At 35.5% G+C, this 19,508-nt stretch overlaps 3 protein-coding genes and 1 long non-coding RNA gene across 6 annotated transcripts; 2 read left to right on the top strand and 2 right to left on the bottom strand.

Annotated features, from left to right (window-relative positions):
• The first annotated feature begins 647 nt into the window (after window positions 1-647).
• LOC148212603 (uncharacterized) lies at window positions 648-3,202 on the top strand. 3 transcript variants are annotated; one of them, XR_015789725.1, is made up of 2 exons: window positions 648-919; window positions 1,560-3,202. It is a non-coding gene; the product is annotated as an uncharacterized LOC148212603 (long non-coding RNA). The 3 variants fall into 3 exon arrangements; XR_015789723.1 differs by having other exon boundaries at window positions 1,319-3,202; XR_015789724.1 differs by having other exon boundaries at window positions 1,304-3,202.
• Window positions 1,473-3,931, bottom strand: LOC111008764 (COBRA-like protein 4). The gene is made up of 6 exons (XM_088121641.1): window positions 3,744-3,931; window positions 3,561-3,640; window positions 2,585-3,041; window positions 2,230-2,377; window positions 1,868-2,145; window positions 1,473-1,756 (listed from the first exon to the last, which is right to left on the bottom strand). Exons 1-6 carry the CDS (start codon window positions 3,811-3,813, stop codon window positions 1,473-1,475), a joined length of 1,317 nt encoding a protein of 438 aa, XP_087977767.1. The 5' UTR covers window positions 3,814-3,931.
• Window positions 3,932-8,903: 4,972 nt separating this feature from the next.
• LOC111008688 (putative UDP-arabinopyranose mutase 2) lies at window positions 8,904-11,218 on the top strand. The gene is made up of 4 exons (XM_022281448.2): window positions 8,904-9,365; window positions 9,981-10,231; window positions 10,312-10,480; window positions 10,597-11,218. The coding sequence occupies exons 1-4, from the start codon at window positions 9,042-9,044 to the stop codon at window positions 10,936-10,938; spliced, it is 1,086 nt and encodes a 361-aa protein (XP_022137140.1). The 5' UTR covers window positions 8,904-9,041; the 3' UTR covers window positions 10,939-11,218.
• Window positions 11,219-12,105: 887 nt separating this feature from the next.
• LOC111008687 (uncharacterized) lies at window positions 12,106-18,023 on the bottom strand. The gene is made up of 4 exons (XM_022281447.2): window positions 16,562-18,023; window positions 16,071-16,207; window positions 13,425-14,248; window positions 12,106-12,398 (listed from the first exon to the last, which is right to left on the bottom strand). The coding sequence occupies exons 1-4, from the start codon at window positions 17,224-17,226 to the stop codon at window positions 12,387-12,389; spliced, it is 1,638 nt and encodes a 545-aa protein (XP_022137139.1). The 5' UTR covers window positions 17,227-18,023; the 3' UTR covers window positions 12,106-12,386.
• Window positions 18,024-19,508: the final 1,485 nt, after the last annotated feature.

The following is a 19,508-nucleotide window of genomic DNA, read 5'->3' as shown; positions in this document are numbered from 1 at the left end:
TTTAGAAAATTGAAGATGAATACGAAATAGAAAAACGTCTTATTAGAGAAATTGTAAATTCGGGACTATGGGATTTTCATCGTAAATTTACAATTACGATGGTAGGGATGTTCGGAAAATATTCGATCACCCCAAAAAAAATTCGATGAATCCAACATAATTCATATTGGTTTGGGTTGAATTATAAACTTGTTTTGATTGGGTCTGAAATTAAATAAATAAAAATTTTGTAAAATGAGTTTGTTCAAAGTTCACTTAAAATATTTAGATATTACTTTAGGACGACTTTTGAAACAAAATTTTAAATGTTTGTCTTTTTTGTATGAGTAAATGTTTTTATTAAAAAAAAACAAAATTTAAAGTTTTTGAAATAAATTTTATCGCCACATATTTAAACATCGACAAAAGGATTTTACTCAATATTATATAACGTGTAAATAAAATTTTAAGGTATTAGTATTTTTTCTTATACAATACTTTAAATGAGTGACTTGAATAACTCGAAGAAATCCAACTCAAAATATTTATGATGTGGTTGAATTTACGATTTAATAAAAGATTATTTTAGTTGTATAAATTTACAACCCAATAAATTGAATTGGGTCTAAAAAATAACCCGGTCCACGAAGACCCTATATTCTGGAGATTGTTTAGAATTGAAATTTAGGTTTGGAGTGGAGGATCTGTCGGTTCAATTGAATCAGTGCATCTCGGTTCAATCCAGTGTTGGATGAACCGAGACCAAGCACAAGCAGTGGCATTCTCGTTATTTACTTTCAACTCTCGCTCTACCATTGCCAAGCTACGATTTTTTCTGCTTCGGTGCCTCTGCTGCTTCATTCAACGGAGAAAAATGTGACTTCTGCGATGGCAAAAACGAGGGCTACCCATTAATTGTTTTTCCCTTAGATTTGATGAGGTAAGATTTATGCTTCGGAAGCTCATGCTACTTTGCTCTCTCGATTTTCTGGGAAATTTTCTCTGCTTCATTTTGGCATTTGCGAGTTTCTGATTCTCCATTCTGCGTCTGGTTTGTAGTTTGTTAGGATTATTGTTACGCTTCTAAAATCTGAACTCTAGTTAAACGTAAAACTGGTTTAACTTACTGCTATTAAACAACTCATTGTTTGCTAGTTTGAATCATGAATTTGAGTTTTCGACTTCAATTTTTTGCGATGTGATTGTTTGCTAGTAACTTGAGAGTGGCTTGAAGTAATGAAATCAATCGATTTTCACATACAATGAAATTTCAAGAAGTACATAATTCTGATTTCCTACTATTGACAATATAATTGGATCAAAGTTTTGTCATACTCAGCGATAATTGGCACCTAGCTCGAACTGAGAAGTTGTGAGTTCGAAACCTCTCCTCCACACATTGTACTAAAAATTGGATCCAAGTTCTATTGGACCGGATTATACTTTCCTGGGAAATGGAACTGATCTTCTATCCTTCCTGCGGAACTTCAGTTCTAAGATAATACTATAAGGAATATAGGAAGCAAAATGCAAGCTAGTGTTGACAATAGAATTGGATTTGCATTGGCTGAATTGGGCAGGAAGGGGTAAGAATCAGGAAAGGGCATCACACATTCATCACCATCAAAGTAAACTTTTCGAGGGAAAGCCCAACCCTGTTCAAATGTAAATGTTGAATCCTTCTGAAGAATCATCTCTGAGTGAACGTTTCCATTTGGCCCTGCTTGTAGCAGCACATCATTGACATATTTGAAGCCGTAGAACAGAGCTGTGTCATCTGCACGTAAAAAAGAAAGAAAATCCAAGTGAATGACCAAGAAAATATCTATCCAATGAGGTTAATTTTGTAGCCAAGTATGAGCTAATTGTATAGAGTTAAGATACATACTCTCAGAGATGAAGGGGGTGAGTGGCTTGTAGACAAAGCTATAAACCTCCATTGTGTTGTTGAAATTGGGGTGCTGGACGACAAGAGTCCATTGTGAATAGTTAAGTCCATAGTTGAGATTGCTGATAGTTATCTTCACCCGCCAATATCCCTTGTAATTCTCCTTAACATGCCAGTGAACTTGAGTCGGACAGTTATGTCCCGTGCACTGCAGCAATGGAGTAGTATCATTTGTAGGTGCATTCGATCCCGTAACGCTTTGAAGATCTGATTCGCCCCTGCATCAGGCTCCACTCCAAATGATTGCTGAATAGCTATTAACGGACAATTTGAAGAGGGATTAAAAAGGTGTGCATTCTTACAAGATACATTCCATCTTGCGTTGGCAGCCACAAGCACATGCTTTACAAGGAGTGATTTTGGAGTTATAGAAGGATGACATGGAGACACAGCAGGTTGGCGTTTCAGAAGCAAGGAACTGCGAGTAAGTGCATATCACATTCCAAGTCACTGCAAAAAAAAAAAAAAAAAGAAACAAAAGGGAGTTGTATGATGGGAGGCTATTGAAATGTGATAATGTGGAAAAATAACTTGTGGTAGATCTCTCATCCCTTTCAAAATTCTCATGAATTCTCCCTACCTTTGGAGTTCACTAGCAGTAAGTGCACATAAAACATGGATATTTTTTTTATAGTTTGGTGCAGTTATGATATTTACTCAATGCATAAGTTTTTCGACGACCATCAGATGAGTAGAAAGCTGACTTCGGAGCAATCTTTGCCTGGCCACATGTGTAACCTAGCCCTGGACCATACAGGGTGAAATTCTTGGGAAGTTTCACTGTTGTATTTGAACTACCAGAGTGACCAACAGTCAACTGAAAGGAAGACACAGCAGATGAAGGATCTTGTCCCCAAGATGCCAAAACACCACCTTTGCAGCACATAGCGACCTGTTTGTTGTAAGGAACACCTGGAAGCAAGTCAACTACTGTTGGATCTCTTTTGCAACTGTGTGGTATAGTTTCTCCAAATGTGGAACAATCTCCTTGATCAGTAGCTTCAGCTCCTTGTATGGACCAGATGACCTCTTTCTTTGCCCATACCCATCCCAAAGTCCATCCTGGGCTCATGATATGTCGATACATCTGATAGTTGGTTATCGTCACCGTTGCCTGGAAGTATGATGTTATTTGTTGTAGCACATTACTCATCAACCCAACCATATTTCATTAAAAAAAAAAAAAAAAAGAATTGTGTTCACTTTGAGCTCTTGTTTGAATCTGTATTTTATAATTTTTATTCCAAGTTTAGTATTGTTACGATTCAAGATGAAGATGTGAGAGTCCTATTAGGGGTATAGGAGAATATTATTAGTTGTTAGTGAAGGGGTATTATGGTAATTAGATTAGGGTGAGTTTGTTATGAATAGGAGTAGGAGGGAGAGGAGAAGGATATCTTGGAGAATTGTATTTTGGTAAGGAACTTGGGAGAGTTCTTTGGGAGAGAGATAGCCCTCTCGAAAGGCTATCGGTACATGTAATTATTCTTTGGTATTGCATTATAGTGTTCTTGTTAGGTTCTTGTATTCGGGTACCTAACAGAAGAACATGTTCCAATCCCGATTCGATTAAGTTGGAGATAGCTGCTATAGTAGAATATAGTTGCAGCTGCCTATTAAAGAAGAGACTTACCCCGTAACCATCTGCAGTCCAATACATGACATCCCATTTGATTTCAATGTTTCCATTCGGGTCCAGCGAGTCGTAAGCCACTAGAAAAACAAAGAAAAAGATCAGCATGAAAGAAATTGGAGCAAAGGAAGTCTGTTAGTATTATTACATCTTAGTGATAGAGTTCATTAGACTGTAGCTTACCTGCCAGAGAAATCAAAGATATAAAGAAAGTGGCTGATAAAGTTAGGCTTGTGTGTTTATCTGAAACCATTTCCCAAATTTGGAAGAGACTTTATTTACAAACAAATGAGGGGTGGAATTGTATGACCCAAAGGTTCAGAACAAGCCTTATATACTGCATTTTGGGCCATTTACATATGTTCTGTTGCTGATCAGGCAGTTTGAACTCTTCAACTCTATTGCAAACATCACTAAGATGTCGATTACTCATCGAGACTACATCACCGCTCTCAGAAAACTTAACCACAGAGTACTAAACTAAAAAGAGAGGAACACAGACAGAAAAGGAAGAGAAGTCAACCAGAGCTCACCATTTGTTTCACTTTAAATTAACATTTGCTTCAGCAAAGCTAGGAAAAGGAAGGTATATCAAGTTCCAAGTAGTATGTTGATAAAAGACTTTGGTTACAAAACAAAAACAATTTGAACAAGTCCCACTTCACCTTCAATTGAATACATTTGTATGGATATTTAATGTTTGAACCAATTCAAACCATTGCCAAATGTCAATAACTCTGTAGAAATTGGCAAATTGCTTACGTACGAAGGTGATGGAAGAGCATTCTATTAGCTCCATTTGGAACAACATATCATAAATTCACATTATGCCATTAGCCAACCATATGATGCTCAAAAGCCAGATATGTTCTAATTTAGTTCAACTCCACCTTATGAACTTACAAGGTTCTTAGATTAGAAAATATCTAGTTCTCCAGAGATGTTAGAGTTGGCACAATGAGGTTTACTGTATTAGCCTAGTTATGACTTGTGTGAGGAATACGATCTGAAGCCTAAGTTTATATTTGATACATTCCTAGACTAGAAATCATAAAATTTCATTCAAACTTCTCAAGTGAGTCACATATCTATTAAAAGTTTCTCGAAAGTTTGGATTTTTTCTGAGATGATGACTAAAAGGGTGGATCTTAGTTCATAAGAGAGTTGGAGATCTTCAGCTTTGATCCCATCCACCCATTTCCATAGACTTCCTGGAGATGAAAACATCACACATTGCAATTCAAACCAGAAAGTGATAGCTCTTTGGACCTACCAAAAATATTTTGGTAGCCACCTTTTTTTCCCAAATTTTTCCTTTTCAAATATAACAACTATTTTTAGAATATATTAATCATTGTAGATTTCTTTTTGTCATAAACTATTGGTTGGCTTCATAATAAGAATCAATCCATTTCCAACCTTAAAGTAAGATATGTAATTGATGATTTAGCTAAAATATTGACCGAAATAATTAGAGTAATTATTGACATATTGAACAAAAAACTTGCCTAGATTTTTCTTACGAATACCATCAAAATATTAAATAGACCAATACAAACAAATCGTACCTACGAAACTAACTGCACAACTTATTTCATATTTTTTGTGCCATTTACTATTTTAAAAAAAATTGTTGTTTCTTCAATGTTTAACTTCTGCAATACTCTATTTACGTATTTGGTTTGAATTGTAGTACACTAAACTGAAAAAGAAAAAATAAAAAAAAAACTTCTATAATACTATATATATTTGAACAAGTGGAATAGTAAACTATATCTTTTTTTTAATGGTTAAAAATACTATTTTGGTCTTTTTACTTCTGGTTTTTGTTCTTTTTTTTTAAATATTCATTTTGGTTTATGTAATTTCAACTTTAGTTCATTTTAATCGGTATATTTTTAAAAAGTGATTATTTTGATCCATCATAAAAAAATATTTTAAATAAAATCATGGTTACATATCAAGAAATATATTGAATATAATATCGTGTTGAAATTGTGATGGAAAAAAATAGAATTAAAGAATCAAAACAATTACTTTAAAAATATAGAAATCAAAATAAACCATAATTAATTAAAATAATCTTTCAATAATGTAGTTTTACGGGAGGGTGAAGGCATGGACATGTATACAGTATATCCAAGGAAATGACGGTGTGGGCCAACGTTACACTTTTTTTTTTTTTGCCCTTTTTTGGGCACATTGATTCGTGAAGAATGAGACGTTTAATTATGATTTATGAATGGGGTTGCCTTTGCCTAACTTTTTTCTCCACCCTACATGACTTGACGTTTTTTTATATTTCTTTTTTCTTTTTTCCAAAAAAGCCTCACGAGTCTATCACCTTTTTCTTCTTTACTATTTCTTTGGTTTAAATTTTGAATCCATATTTGAATACTTACATCTCATCTGGAACAAGAGGATTATTTTAGTCTCGGTAAGTCGATAACTAAATAAAATTTCAATAGTCTAACATGAACATAATTCAATGTTAATTGCTACATATTCTTTCTCTCGAAGTTCAAAACTCGAACTTTCACATTCTCAATTTGAATACAACCGTTGTTTAATTACCTTAAAACGAGGTCTCAAACTTAATTATGATTGTCTTATACCTAATTTTTTTAGTACTATTATACCTAATTAATATTCGCCAATTCAATACTTTGAAAAGGAAATGGTAGACAGGCAGAGGTACAAAATCTAGCCCTCTCAAACTTTATTATATTTCTAATTCAGTGTAAAGTTTAAATTTTTATTTTAGTTCGGCCCATTTTCATCAACTTCTATATTAGTGACTAGAAAAAGATTTTCCATATTCTAAAATTTTCTAGCCATATTTATATGCCAATCTTCTAACTTCTATTATCTTGCTACTGAGTCATGAAAACTACTTTTTTACCTTTCGTTTGGGCAAAATGTTCATCAATAATAAAACAACTTATTGCAAAAGTTCTTATTGGCCAACATTTTTCCAAAACTGAGGACCATACTTTTAACATTTAACCATTAGTCAAGTTAAAAGCATAAAAGTGAAACCATTCGGTAGAAATTTTTCTAGTACTACAGGAGTATCTATTTGTTGAACGGTAAAATACGACCTACCAAATGACACATTATACAAGATCATATTATGGACCTACCATTCTTGGTTCGGAAGTTAAACTGACGTAGTCGACTTGGGGAACTCAACTAGAGCTATCCTTATATATAAATTGGAGCTCTACTAATAGTCAATGCTAGGGCTTATGACAAACTATCTTACACACATCGTCTGTAACCGTCTAACTAATTCTAGAAACTATGTTAGTCATGGGATCCACCTGCAAATGTCTATAAATAGTCAATCATATTTATAATTTAATTCTTGGTATTGAAATTATAGATTAGAATCATATTAATTTGAAACGTCAGTGTATTTTTCATCTCTTTAAAATCTTCCTCACTAGTCGATCAAATTAGGTAAAAACACTATTTTTTTTATATCCACGCTACAATTTTATATTCGTAAGTATATCTTTTAACATGGATGAATCCCTCATCATTCATCAGATTCTTCAAATGATACTGGTACCGAGAATTTTCCAGCTCAAGGCATAGTAGTGGAAGCGTCGTGGAATTTTTTCATGACAGAAGTGTCAGATGCTCACGTCGTCGGTGCGCCACGTGTACGGCCGCGATGAACAAGATGACTAGCTTTTATTATTCCTGTCCACAGATTTTTTTCATATCGTACGGCAGAGAGCCACATGGATTCGCCACCGGCGGCTTTGAAGGAGTCAAATTGGGACGGTCGGCCACCACCTAACCAGAATTTGTCCTGACACGTCACCTCATTACCCCCATTTAATGCCGATGTCCACGCTGTCCTTTGGGTTTCTGCCACGTGTCCACTTTGAACCCTAAATCCACCTATGATTTCCACTCAAAATTACCTCTTTGTTACACCAATGTTATCAAAAGATAATATAATATAATGTTTCATCAACAATAATCTCTCAGATTAATTTTCCAAACTTCAAATTAAAATACTTGGGTTTTAAAATTTTTATCATATTATATGGTCCGTTGATGCACTTGTCCAGTTTGTTTCCATGTGATCGACACGACTAGGTTTTTTTTTTTTTAAAGGTACCGACACAACTAGTTTTTTCTTATAGCATGTGTGTAATAAATATATTATTTCAATGTTAATTATTAATTTTCGTCCCACATGGACATGTAAGGATTGGCTAGATTTTCTTTTATATTATTTTCTTCCTCCTTTTGATTTATAGTAAAATATTTTACTTGAGCAAAAAATTATTAGAATTTATGGGAGCAAATTAGAGAGAACATTTTTAAAATCTTAATTTTTTTACTTGAGCTTTTAATATAAAACAAACTAAATAGGGGCATTTTCCTTACTCTGTTCGTGTGCTGAACAACAAAGTGAAAGGATAGAACAAAAACTTACCTAATCATCATAGAGTAGAGTATTTTGTGAATTTTCTAGAAGTCAAATTCTTACACTCAGCATTGATAAAAGGACATGTCTATGTAGGACCGGTCAATTTATTATTTCTAGAGAGAGAAAAGAAGATATTAACTTGTTTTGGTGTCTAATTTTAGATGAAGAATTAGCTAGGTTGATCGCATATGCATAATGAAATGGTTGAAAGTATGTGAAATAACAACAACTAGGAGAGCATGATTGCAACTTACTGAAAAACAAAAATGCTAGATATATACTAGTACGATACCTGCCAAGCACACTCCAATACTAAAGTTAGTTTGAGTCCCACGTTTAGTAGAATTTAGTAAAGTATATACCTTTATTAATTTTTATCGTCATATATATAAGGGATGAAATGCTACAGGTCACAAGCTACCAATAGACCACATTAATCTTAAAATTTCAATTCATAATGTACCAATTACTCATAGTTTTTAGTAGTGACTACTATAAGATGTCTAGAAACTAGTTGCATTACATAATTTATATGTACTATGAGTGGCACCAATAACATTAGTACTATGATTAGTAGTACAAGAGTAAAATAGAACAGTAAGACTATACATTAACAAACTTCTACATTAGAACATCAAGTTTCATGCTTGATGTAATATTCTAAAGAAAAATCCGGACCAAATGAACTAAATTGGAAAAGAAACATGCAGCTAGAATGTGAATTATGAGCGTAGAGATGAGATGAAGCATGTAATCTAAAGTTTGAAAACGTATAAAAAACGTATAGCAGAGTTGATGCGTTTACTTCAAAATTGAAAACTGAATAGTCAATAAATTGGACTCTACTGTGTCATTCAGTGTGAACCTGAACTGTTCAAAACACCTCTTCTTCCACGCGCGCCCTCTCCCTCTCTTCTCTTGTGACGACCCACCGATTTCCCTTCAAATATAAACCCCTTCCCCGCAACCCCATTTCATTTCAAGCTCAAATTTTCAAATACCCCTGTTCATTTCTCTTAAAACCGACCCAAATGGCTGATCCCAGAGTTTCTCCGACGCCTCTGCTGAAGGATGAGCTCGATATCGTCATACCCACCATCCGAAACCTCGATTTTCTGGAGATGTGGAGGCCATTTTTCCAGCCTTACCATCTAATCATTGTTCAGGACGGTGACCCTTCGAAGGTCATTAAGGTCCCAGAGGGGTTCGATTACGAGCTCTACAACCGGAATGACATCAATCGGATTCTGGGTCCTAAAGCTTCTTGCATTTCCTTCAAGGATTCTGCCTGCCGCTGCTTCGGCTACATGGTCTCCAAGAAGAAGTATATCTACACCATTGATGATGACTGCTTTGTGAGTCTCTTCCCCTCTTGATTTCGGATCTTTTCGTTTTGTTCTTTCTGTTCTCTCTTTTACCCTGCTCGGGCTTTTGGATCTTATCTGATTTGGGGGGTTTTTTAAATGTTCTCTGTGTAGTAATTGTTAGTCTCGGAAATGTTGGTTTTGCCTTGCCCTGCTTAGGGTGTGTTGGTTAAGTTTTAGATTCTTGGATTTGTGAACTCTCTGCTTAGTTACAACTGCGACATGCATGATATTAGCAGTGTCTTTTGAAGATTTAAATACTTTGAGAAACTCGTCCGTCGGAGATCTATCCAGGAACTCTCCCGACATCATAAATCAATTTAGAATTTTCGAGTGTAGTTGACTAAACATATGGATCTGCTACATAGTAGGCAAGCAAGTGGTCTCGGATTGCTAGAGCTGGAATTCTGTCAGTTCTATCTGATCTATGATCTACAAGGTCTGGATTTGTGGATCCATGTGTAGATTTGTTAGTTCTTCTATACGGGGTGTTAATGTTGAAAAGAAAGTCTGTTTCATATAAATGGTGTCGGGTTTTAAACAGTTCTTCTATTTCCTGGATCATTCCCAATGGATCTGAGGTTTATTCTTGGTTTTGGTCTGCAGGTTGCAAAAGATCCATCCGGCAAGAACATCAATGCACTTGAGCAGCACATTAAGAACCTTCTTTCCCCGGCTACACCGCACTTCTTCAACACCTTGTACGACCCCTATCGCGAGGGGGCAGACTTCGTCCGTGGATATCCGTTTAGTCTCCGTGAGGGTGTCCCGACCGCAGTGTCCCATGGCCTGTGGCTCAACATCCCGGATTATGATGCACCCACCCAGCTTGTTAAGCCTCTTGAGAGAAATACAAGGTATAAATTTCTTGCATCACACTAGAGTTCAGCATTTACTTACCCAATTATCATAAGTTGATTGGTTAGCTGTGCCATAGGTATGTAGATGCAGTCTTGACAATTCCAAAGCCAACCCTCTTCCCCATGTGTGGTATGAATCTGGCATTTGACCGCGAGCTGATCGGGCCAGCGATGTATTTCGGTCTCATGGGTGATGGTCAACCCATTGGACGCTACGACGATATGTGGGCTGGCTGGTGCATGAAGGTACATTGTCATCCTTTAACCAGATGCTTATTTCGATCATTTCCATTCTTGTTTCCCATGTCTTGCAATACCCCAATCGAAGCTGATCATACTTATTTCGGCCGTTGGATTACTAGGTTATATGCGACCATCTAGGGTTTGGAGTGAAGACGGGATTGCCCTACATTTGGCACAGCAAAGCAAGCAACCCATTTGTGAACCTGAAGAAGGAATACAAGGGAATCTATTGGCAAGAAGAACTGATTCCATTTTTCCAAGCTGTTAAGCTCCCAAAGGAATGCACCACCGTGCAGGAATGCTACATTGAACTCTCCAAGCAAGTTAAAGCAAAACTCAATGGTGTCGATGAATACTTCGGCAAGCTTGCCGATGCCATGGTCACTTGGATTGAAGCATGGGACGAGCTGAACCCATCAGGCGGTAACAGTAAGGCTGCCAATCTGCCAAATGGTGCCTAGGACGGAGTAGCTCCCCAATTCGAGTTATCGATACATCTCGGCAGGTTTCACCATCGTTACCAGGCTTAGCATGCATTTGTTTCAAAACTGAGAGTATTGGTGTAGAAGTATGGTAGAGAATGTAGTAAAATTCAGTTGTCAGTATGAGCCTAGCCACAGTAAAAGAAAATGATTTCATATTTATATCTTTTAATTTGATGAGCATTAGCTATATTTCAAACTGGGATTGTTGCTGGGAGATTCAAATGATTATTTAATTTTGTTGAAGAAATTTGGTTTATTTTGTTGGGTTTTCCTTTGATTGGAATTGGAATTTTCATCTTTGGATTTTGAAATGGTAAAAAAAAGTGCATGTATAATCTACCCCACCAATACCAGGCCTTCATTTCATTTTATGAACTCGGTTTGGTGGAAATGATGAATTTAAAATTGGGGTGGATGTCATGATTAATTGAGATTCCCTTTTTCAAATTCGAACTGAAATTATTAACATCCAGCTGTTAGTGTTCTGAAGATTATTGGAATTTTTTAAATGGGCTTGTCTTGTTTCGATTATTGGATTTTTTTTTCCTTGTTCTATTTTCATCTTTTTTTCAAAATATAAATAAAAATATTATTTATAATTCTTGACTTATAAAATGCAGATAAACTTTTTAAAAGAAAAAATTAAATATTCAATTTAAAAATTAATTTTTATATAAAATTTTTCTTTTTTTAATTTAAACTTTCAAATACCAAGAAACGTTTCTACATTTTTTAGTACATGTTTCTATTTATTTTTTAATAAAAAAGAAAAAATTAGTTATCAAAGTTCTATCTTTTATTTTTATTTATTTATTTATTTTTGTTAGAAAATAAGAAGAAGCAAGAATATTACCAAATAAATCTGGCCATATTCTTGGTGGGCATGAAATCGAAAAAATTCAAAAATTGAACCGCGCATGCTCCTATCCTTTTCGACTTTGATTCCTGCAGTTGCATTTCGTACAGGGTGGAGGAGACAACTCAAGAAGCAAACCCCGCAAAAAATTTCTTCAAAACAGAGAAAAATCCAAGTCCTCCCTAAAAATCTTTAGCCATACCTTGAAATTTGATTGCTCTTCCCAAATAGACTGGATGAAACTAGTTTTAAGATTAAAAATATATATATACTGTAGGCATATGCAATGAGAATCTTAAATAGCACAAATGTCTGCATATTAATCAAAGGGCAGATCCCTGAGAACTACAATAACTGTGTGAACTAATTTTACAACGAAAATTTTCGGGATTCGACTAGTTAGTCACAAAATAAAAGCATCGATATTATGGCAACAGCAACAGAAGACAAGGTTAGAGGTACGAGATAGGAAGATTATACAATTTATTCTCTCCTTGACTAACAAAATGTACCATTGACTTGGGTGTGATGGGTTCACCTCCTTGCTAGACCCTCACGTCGTCGTCTCCTATGCAGAGTCCTGTTTCAGAAGACACGTTCGGTTTCAGTCAAAACTATAAACAATCTAACTCGATATGAAATCTAACAGGAAATCTTGCCCAGCCATGAACAAGAGCCTAATTCATGTTTGTAAAGAGAAGGGTGGTAGGTCTTTCACTCGTTCTTTTAGTCATTAGATGAGTGAAATGAAAGGACTATCAGAAGTTCCTTCTAGGAAAGCATATAATAGAAGTACGTCATCTCACGACTCATTATAGATAAGATGCAATATGTATGAAATTTGATCTCAAGTTTAGACCAACATAGAGGTAACTTAATAACTTTAATGACAGCTCACTCTGGCGGGCCGGTCTGACCCGATTCTTGTTATGAATTATGATACTGAACCTAAAGACAGAATCTACACTTCTACAGAACATTTGATCACTTACAAAGTCTCCATGAACCTGAGTTGGTCATAAAGAAACACTGTCATAACATAATAGGCAAAAGCAAACATGACAACATAGAATTAGCAATGGTGATCTTAGTAGATTTGTTGGGGTATTCTCCCCCCAGCACTATTGTGATGAAACTTCTGTTCTTGTCTAGCTAAAAAGGGAAGTCTACTCATTAGATTACTTTTAATTTGGACTCCTACTTTATTGATCTCACTGGTCTTGACAGCACAAAGAACAAGGTAGTAAATGCCAGTATACTTTCCTGATGATACCTTGTGACTGCCATTGTACTTGTCAATGCTTGAACCGACAAAGGAGAACCCAAAACCGAACGAGTATTATCAAAAAGCAACTATCGCATTTCAACAAGAAAAAGAAAAGACAAAGATTGGGGCCTTAGAGATCCTATGTCCCTATTTAAGCCAGAAAAAGGAACTAAAAAGGTTGATAGTGAAGATGGTCAAGAAGTTCCTATCTTCTCTTTTAAGTGCTCAGCTTTGTCTTCAGGTGATATAGAAAATGAAAATCTATTCTATTCCACAGAGAGCAAGTTTTGGCAGAATACTTAACTAAATGAAAAAAGTATAACTTTCTTCTTTATTTACCTGCATGGAATGCCTTTGATGTTCCACTCGCTGGAGCTGTGAAGAAAGTTGTAGCAAGTCAATAGTTGGAGTGCGTTCATAGGAAAGATTAGCCTTGGGTAAATCTGATCTATGGAGAACCCCATCAGGGATCTGAAAGGTGACAGTTCGATCGCTACTTTCACACGTCAGTATAGGACCCACTTGAGCTTCACTCATCCCCGAGGCGAACTTACTCGAAATCCCAGTTGAAGAAGCCTGTGAGCTCACTCCCATGAGCTTTTCGGAGAGTTCACTCATGCTGTAATTCGATTGACTCTCGGACATAATGAAAGCACGAGGCATGTGAACGATGGATGGATGGCTCGATGCACTTTGTGATTGAGATGACAGAAGAGAGAGAGCACAACCAGAGTCCGGAATTCCAGAAAGTCCTTGGATGGTTGATGCTGCATCATAAACTCCAAAGTCTTCGCTTGCTAAGGTAGTGTGGTGGAACAAAGGATGTGTGTCGATATGGGGGCCTCCCACATTTTGCGAATATTGGCAAGTTGTTTCGCTTGACATGTTTCCTGTAGGTGCTGTACTAGTTCCATTATCTTGAAAAGGAGGAATCTGTACTTCAAAATCATAGGGAAGTAAGGGAGATTTCATATTCAGATGCCTGTTGTTCAGTGAAGTTGCAGACATAGAATTATAATCATTCTTGCCCTCAACTTTTACACGCTTACTCCAATCATTTGTTCCAAACTTCTCTGGATAATAAAGACCACTAGACAGTATATCTTTGCAGATAAATGAGGTTGCAGTAAATGTTTTATCCTGAAATCTGCTGTCTCCAATACCTGAAATTTTCAATGATGCGGTGAATATTAACAATGTTACGTGACTAGATAACAGCATGGGCCAAAGACAAGGCCATAGGATTCACTGTACTGAAACATAAAAGAATTCAATATGCTTAGTGCTTTCAAGAAGATGAGACTAAAAGTAGCGAGTGGTCACTGAGAGAAACTAATATATGTATTTAGATAAAGCCTAGATATTGTGGTTAACAAATATAGTGAATCGATAAAGATTTTCAAAGATACTGTAAACAACATAATCAGATTCAAAGGTACACCTAGAATATCAAAACAAATAGATGAAACACGTCAACTAGATGTTGAAAGCATTAAAACAGCAAGGCAATTAAGAAGCACATGTTCCTGATGGAAGGCTGTCAGGAATCTTTGACTTTGAATCTCTCTAAAACTTTTGGTTGGGAAATAAATTAAAGCTGTGCAGTTCTCATTTTTTTTTCTCAGGGAAAACCTAAAAAGATAAGTCATAGCAGATATGTGGATGACTTAGTCAACTTTTTGAGGCTTAACCCAAATGAAATGCAAGCTGCAGCCAAGAATCCTGAAGAGAAGCAAAATGGTTAGTTTGTCAGCTTTCAACGTTTGCATTGAAATCATGTTTGGGATTGATTTCAAATTGATGAAAAACTATATGGCAATATAAAGCTTATTCAAGAAGAACTCTAATACCAACTGGGGTATGAATGGAGGGAATGGACAAACAAAAGGCAGGAAATTTTAGAAACCAAGAAACAACTCAAAGGATGATTATCATCATCACCCAAGTAGTTAAAAGAAAGGATTGAGCACTTGAATGACTCATTACTCTAGCATTCACCAAATGGATGCATGATTCGTAAGATAAAGAATCTTGAAGAGTTGCCCATCTTTTTCCGAGTTCAATCTTGTCAGCCCAATAAGGTATTAAATTGATATAGGATAAAGTTTTATTTCTGTTCCAAATTCCATTTTAAGCTAGAACTCTGAGCTTGTTAAATTCATCAGTAATAGGACATGTATTAATTCTTTTATCCACCAACCTTAAGCGTCTGGAAATTAGTAATCATATGGTATTTGACTACTGCAAATATGCCATGAGATGAGTACCCATGTATCCAAGAATTAAAAAAAAAAAGCTTGATTAAAAATTTTCTAGGTGTGGTATCAGATGTGATTCGGTTCGGTTCACACCCATGTGAACATAAAAGCAAATGTTAGTAAAACCTCATATACAAAAAATTCATCTTCCAAACCAGACTTAAACAAAGTTCAATTAAACAGCTGTAACACTTCACTTTCACTTTTTAAATGTGGTTGTTGGCTCGAATGATCCAAATGAAGCAAAAAACAAATAACGACAGTTAGAACAGAACTATCATAATTTTACTTCACTCCCTCCTTCCCACCAAAAAGGGGGAATAATGCATGAGAGGGTTTTAAAAAATAGGTTCACAAGAAGGGATAAAATGAGTGGTCCACATCCGACAAATAAAAAAGTTCATAATTCGTCAATACCAAGTAGGCATAATCTTGAAGTTTAATTGTCCTCTAAAGATGGAAATGATATTGGGAAGCTTCACCTACTGAGATTTAATATTAGTAAAAGCAGTAAATAAAAAATAAAAAAGGAGAATTTTGAAGGGCTTCACAATGATCAAACCTACCCTCTCAAGATTAAAAAAAATAACAAGTACAAAAAAGAAAAAGAAAAAGAAAATCCATGTTCATATGACTAAGTTGTGTATTGGTCCTAGAAAGAGACAGTGAGATAGAAAGATGGAGAGTTTAAGGATATGGAGAAATGAAATGACATATGCTGTAATACCATTATATGGTTGAAGCAACCTCTGAGCCCTTCCCGAGTGAAAACTGACTTGAGGCTTTCTTCGGCGTTCATTATGGCCTGCAAGACGCTTACGACAGCTGCGTTTACCATCATCAAATTCCGCAAGCAAATGAAACCTGGAGGTAAAAACAAGTCCTTAATCACGAAGGGATCTTAATAATAATACATAAATGATAAAACAAGGTGACGGATCAGGGTAACATATGGCTTAGTTGATGATAGACCCATCATAATGAGGAAAAAGCAATATCAACTATTCATAGTTGAATTAAAGATAAGAAAAGTGCACACTCCCCTCTTATGATTTCACAAAAAGACCAAAACGGCTGTTGGCTGTTAAGAACAGAATCATGATTTGAGGTGATTCCATGGGAGAGGTTCTGTGTAAGTATAGTTTTGTGGTGCTTTTGATAGCACTATTCATCAGTTGGAAAAACAATACAGAGAAAATGAGTGAAAATATAACCAACCTGCTACATTGCTGACAAAACCTCTGTTCTATGCCATTTACAATAACTTTTGCAGTCTTAGAATGAACGTCACAAACTTTATGCCTCTTGTGGTAGTCTTTAGAGGAGCTGAGATCCTTGTTACAGCCATAAACTTGGCAAAACGCAGTCTGGAAATTCACCCCTTGAGATCGCATTTTCTTCTGAGAAGTTGATGACTCAGTGGAAGACGAAATTGCAGCCCTCTTCGTGTATTTGGAACTGTGGGCATCCCCTTGATCAATAAATCTGCCAAGCTTCAAATCAATAAAAGATGAATCTCGATTGTTAGAGTCCACAATGGAGCCTGAGAGTTTTGAAGTGGACTCCTCTTCTCCAAGAAGTGGATGCGAGGTGGGCAAAACGAGATTCAAGTTTCTCCCTCCACCAATTTTGGTATTCAGGACATCACTGACAGAATCATCAGGTAATTGTTTCCCAACCATTTGAGGAAATTCCAGTTCCCCAAAGCTCTGATTCTCCACATGCTGAGCACCTGAGAGAAGCATGTTGTCCCCAAAGTTACATGGGTTCTTGAATTCCCAACCCAACAAAGAATATTTACTCCTCAGAGGTGAATTAGTGGTTGAATTTATCTCATCGGACAAAAATCCCTTTCCTTGAGAACCATAGTTCCACGACTCCATTATACAGCAAGATCAAAGCCTATGAACCTTCAAAACAAACCCACCTGAAAAAACAGGCCAAACACCATCTTCTTTCAAGTGAACTTCTTAAACCCAATAAACCCAAATCGTAAAAAGGGTTTTCAAATCATTAACAAACAGAATCTAGGTCACATTTATAACCATCAAAGTAGTCCGCATAATCCCCAGATGCTTCCCCCCTCCCCCCAGAAGCATAAATAGCAAGAAAGCCACAAAATTATCTTCCCCAATCAACCATCGGTTTGAAGCAATCAATCAATTGGGTGCAAAAGAGAAACCCATCATGGAGAATCCAGATACAGACAACTGAAGTGCACAAGACGACAAAAGAATGTCTGAATTTCACGTGAATGGAAGAGCTCGAGAGACAAGCAAGAATGCTCGGCTTAGTGAAGGAAGGAATGAAGTTAGAGGAGCTGCAGTGAGAGATAGAAATTGAAAGAATGGCTCAGGATTCAAGTGAAAAAAAGAAACAAAAAAAGGAAAAAAGCTGGGAAACGGAGTTAAAGTTGCCCCCAATGATCGGAGAAACGGAGAGAAATAGGGGCGCGGTGGGTTTGCAGAGTGAGGAGACCTACTTTAACTTTAAGAGCGAACAAAAACATTGTTAATATACTTTGGTACAAAATTGGCAGAGGTAGAAAAATCAAAAAGTGGGACTGAAACTTGCCAAATCCTTGGGGGAGTGCTGAACAAACAGAGGGGATTAGAATAATGAACCGCCAATGCCATTCAGACTTTTAAAGTTACTTTCTTTTTCTTTCAAATGTGCAGATATTTCTTTTGGTCACTGACCCTTTCTCCATCCCCACACCATATTCTTCATCAATATGAAAAAGATGGTATTTTTTTTGCCAATCTAATCTCTGACCATTAAATGAGAGCATGATCAATATTGAACAAAGTCTAATTATGACCTGCCCACATCCATAGGAAAAAGAGAGGGAAAAGAAAAAAAAAAAACAAAAACTAGGTGCCTAACTGAGTTGCTTTTGAGAATTGACTATTGTTTTAGGATAAATATGAAATTATGGCATGATAATTCCTTTCAGCCAATTATGTACCATGCATTTGTATACCACATGTATATTCTTTAAAAATTATGTAGATTGCAACTTAGAGTACGAAAAACGAAATAAATAGACATATCAATAAGACATCAAGAACACCAACAAAAAAGATCGAACATTCAATCCGTTTGAAATTTTAATTTTTTGTCCCAAAAATAAATCTTATTAAATTATTTATTTCTTATTTCATAGAAAAATCTACAACTTCTAAAAATGGAGATTTTTGTTGAAATACAAAGTCAAGATAACATGAATTAAGAAAGTTGTAAACAAAAATTTGAGTTATAAATATATATTTAGATTGTGCAAACTTCTCCTCTAATAAATTTGTTGTTTGTTTCCATATCAAAATTAATTTACAAGTTAGCACAAGGATGATATATGTGTTACTCAACTTCTAACACTGTTGTTTATAAATAGAAATTCATTATTCTTTTAGAGTAAGCTCTTTTGCTCTAAAACCTTACTTTTCGTTATCAATCCAAATTTTTGTGTATTAGTTATTGATCTTGACCGTTGAAATGACTTTGATGAAGCATAACTGGTGTCAATGTTGGATAATTTTTCTTGTTTGCAAGTGAAATTTTACTTTGGTGATACCGCTGCCACATCTTCTAAAACAAATAATACAGCGAAAGAGAATAATTTGTAGATAGTATTCCAATATCCTAATTATTTGTACTATTGCATTTGTCACTACACTATTTTGTTGCATGTGTCTTGTAGTTAGTTTATTGTCTTAGTTTTGATAGGGATGTTTTTTTTAAGATTCAATTTTTCTATTCCATAAAGTTGCGGTTTCCCAATATAAATAATCTAATAGATCATCTTATTTTGAATGTCTTAACAACACGAACACGTACCCGTTCTAATTGAAACCACAAAATTGGAAAATATAAAGGGAAAAAAATGCAATGTTAGCATCAATATGATATTATTGAAGACACATGCTATTAAATAAAGTCTCAACAACCTTTTGGAAAAATTGAGGCACTATTCATGCATGTGCAAGTCATGTGCAACACATCACCATAAGAAAGTGTAAATTCAAAAGGCAATCCTCCATCACAAAGAGATCAAAGCAAACAAAAAAAAAGTAATAATAAATAAATAAGGAAAGAAAAAGCAAGACTTTGAAAGCAAAATCAACGCTGTAGAAAAGCATGCAATTGCATTCATCACCAACATTAA

The sequence above is a fragment of the Momordica charantia genome (genome assembly GCF_013281855.1).
Source record: "Momordica charantia cultivar OHB3-1 chromosome 3 unlocalized genomic scaffold, Mcharantia_2.0 BLBB01000003.1, whole genome shotgun sequence".
Classification (NCBI taxonomy): domain Eukaryota; kingdom Viridiplantae; phylum Streptophyta; class Magnoliopsida; order Cucurbitales; family Cucurbitaceae; genus Momordica; species Momordica charantia.
Note: the sequence above shows the minus strand (reverse complement) of the source record. Positions and strands in the feature narration are given on the sequence as shown.

Coding starts and splice junctions, on each gene's coding strand:
- LOC111008764 (XM_088121641.1), bottom strand. CDS start 3,813: ATGGTTTCAGATAAACACACAAGCCTAACTTTATCAGCCACTTTCTTT. Junction 3,641..3,743: donor ATCTTTGATTTCTCTGGCAG/GTAAGCTACAGT, acceptor TTGTTTTTCTAG/TGGCTTACGACTCGCTGGAC. Junction 1,757..1,867: donor CACCCCCTTCATCTCTGAGA/GTATGTATCTTA, acceptor TTTTACGTGCAG/ATGACACAGCTCTGTTCTAC.
- LOC111008688 (XM_022281448.2), top strand. CDS start 9,042: ATGGCTGATCCCAGAGTTTCTCCGACGCCTCTGCTGAAGGATGAGCTC. Junction 9,366..9,980: donor CCATTGATGATGACTGCTTT/GTGAGTCTCTTC, acceptor TTTGGTCTGCAG/GTTGCAAAAGATCCATCCGG. Junction 10,481..10,596: donor GGGCTGGCTGGTGCATGAAG/GTACATTGTCAT, acceptor TTGGATTACTAG/GTTATATGCGACCATCTAGG.
- LOC111008687 (XM_022281447.2), bottom strand. CDS start 17,226: ATGGAGTCGTGGAACTATGGTTCTCAAGGAAAGGGATTTTTGTCCGAT. Junction 16,208..16,561: donor TTTTGTCAGCAATGTAGCAG/GTTGGTTATATT, acceptor TTTTACCTCCAG/GTTTCATTTGCTTGCGGAAT. Junction 14,249..16,070: donor GTTGCTTCAACCATATAATG/GTATTACAGCAT, acceptor TGAAAATTTCAG/GTATTGGAGACAGCAGATTT.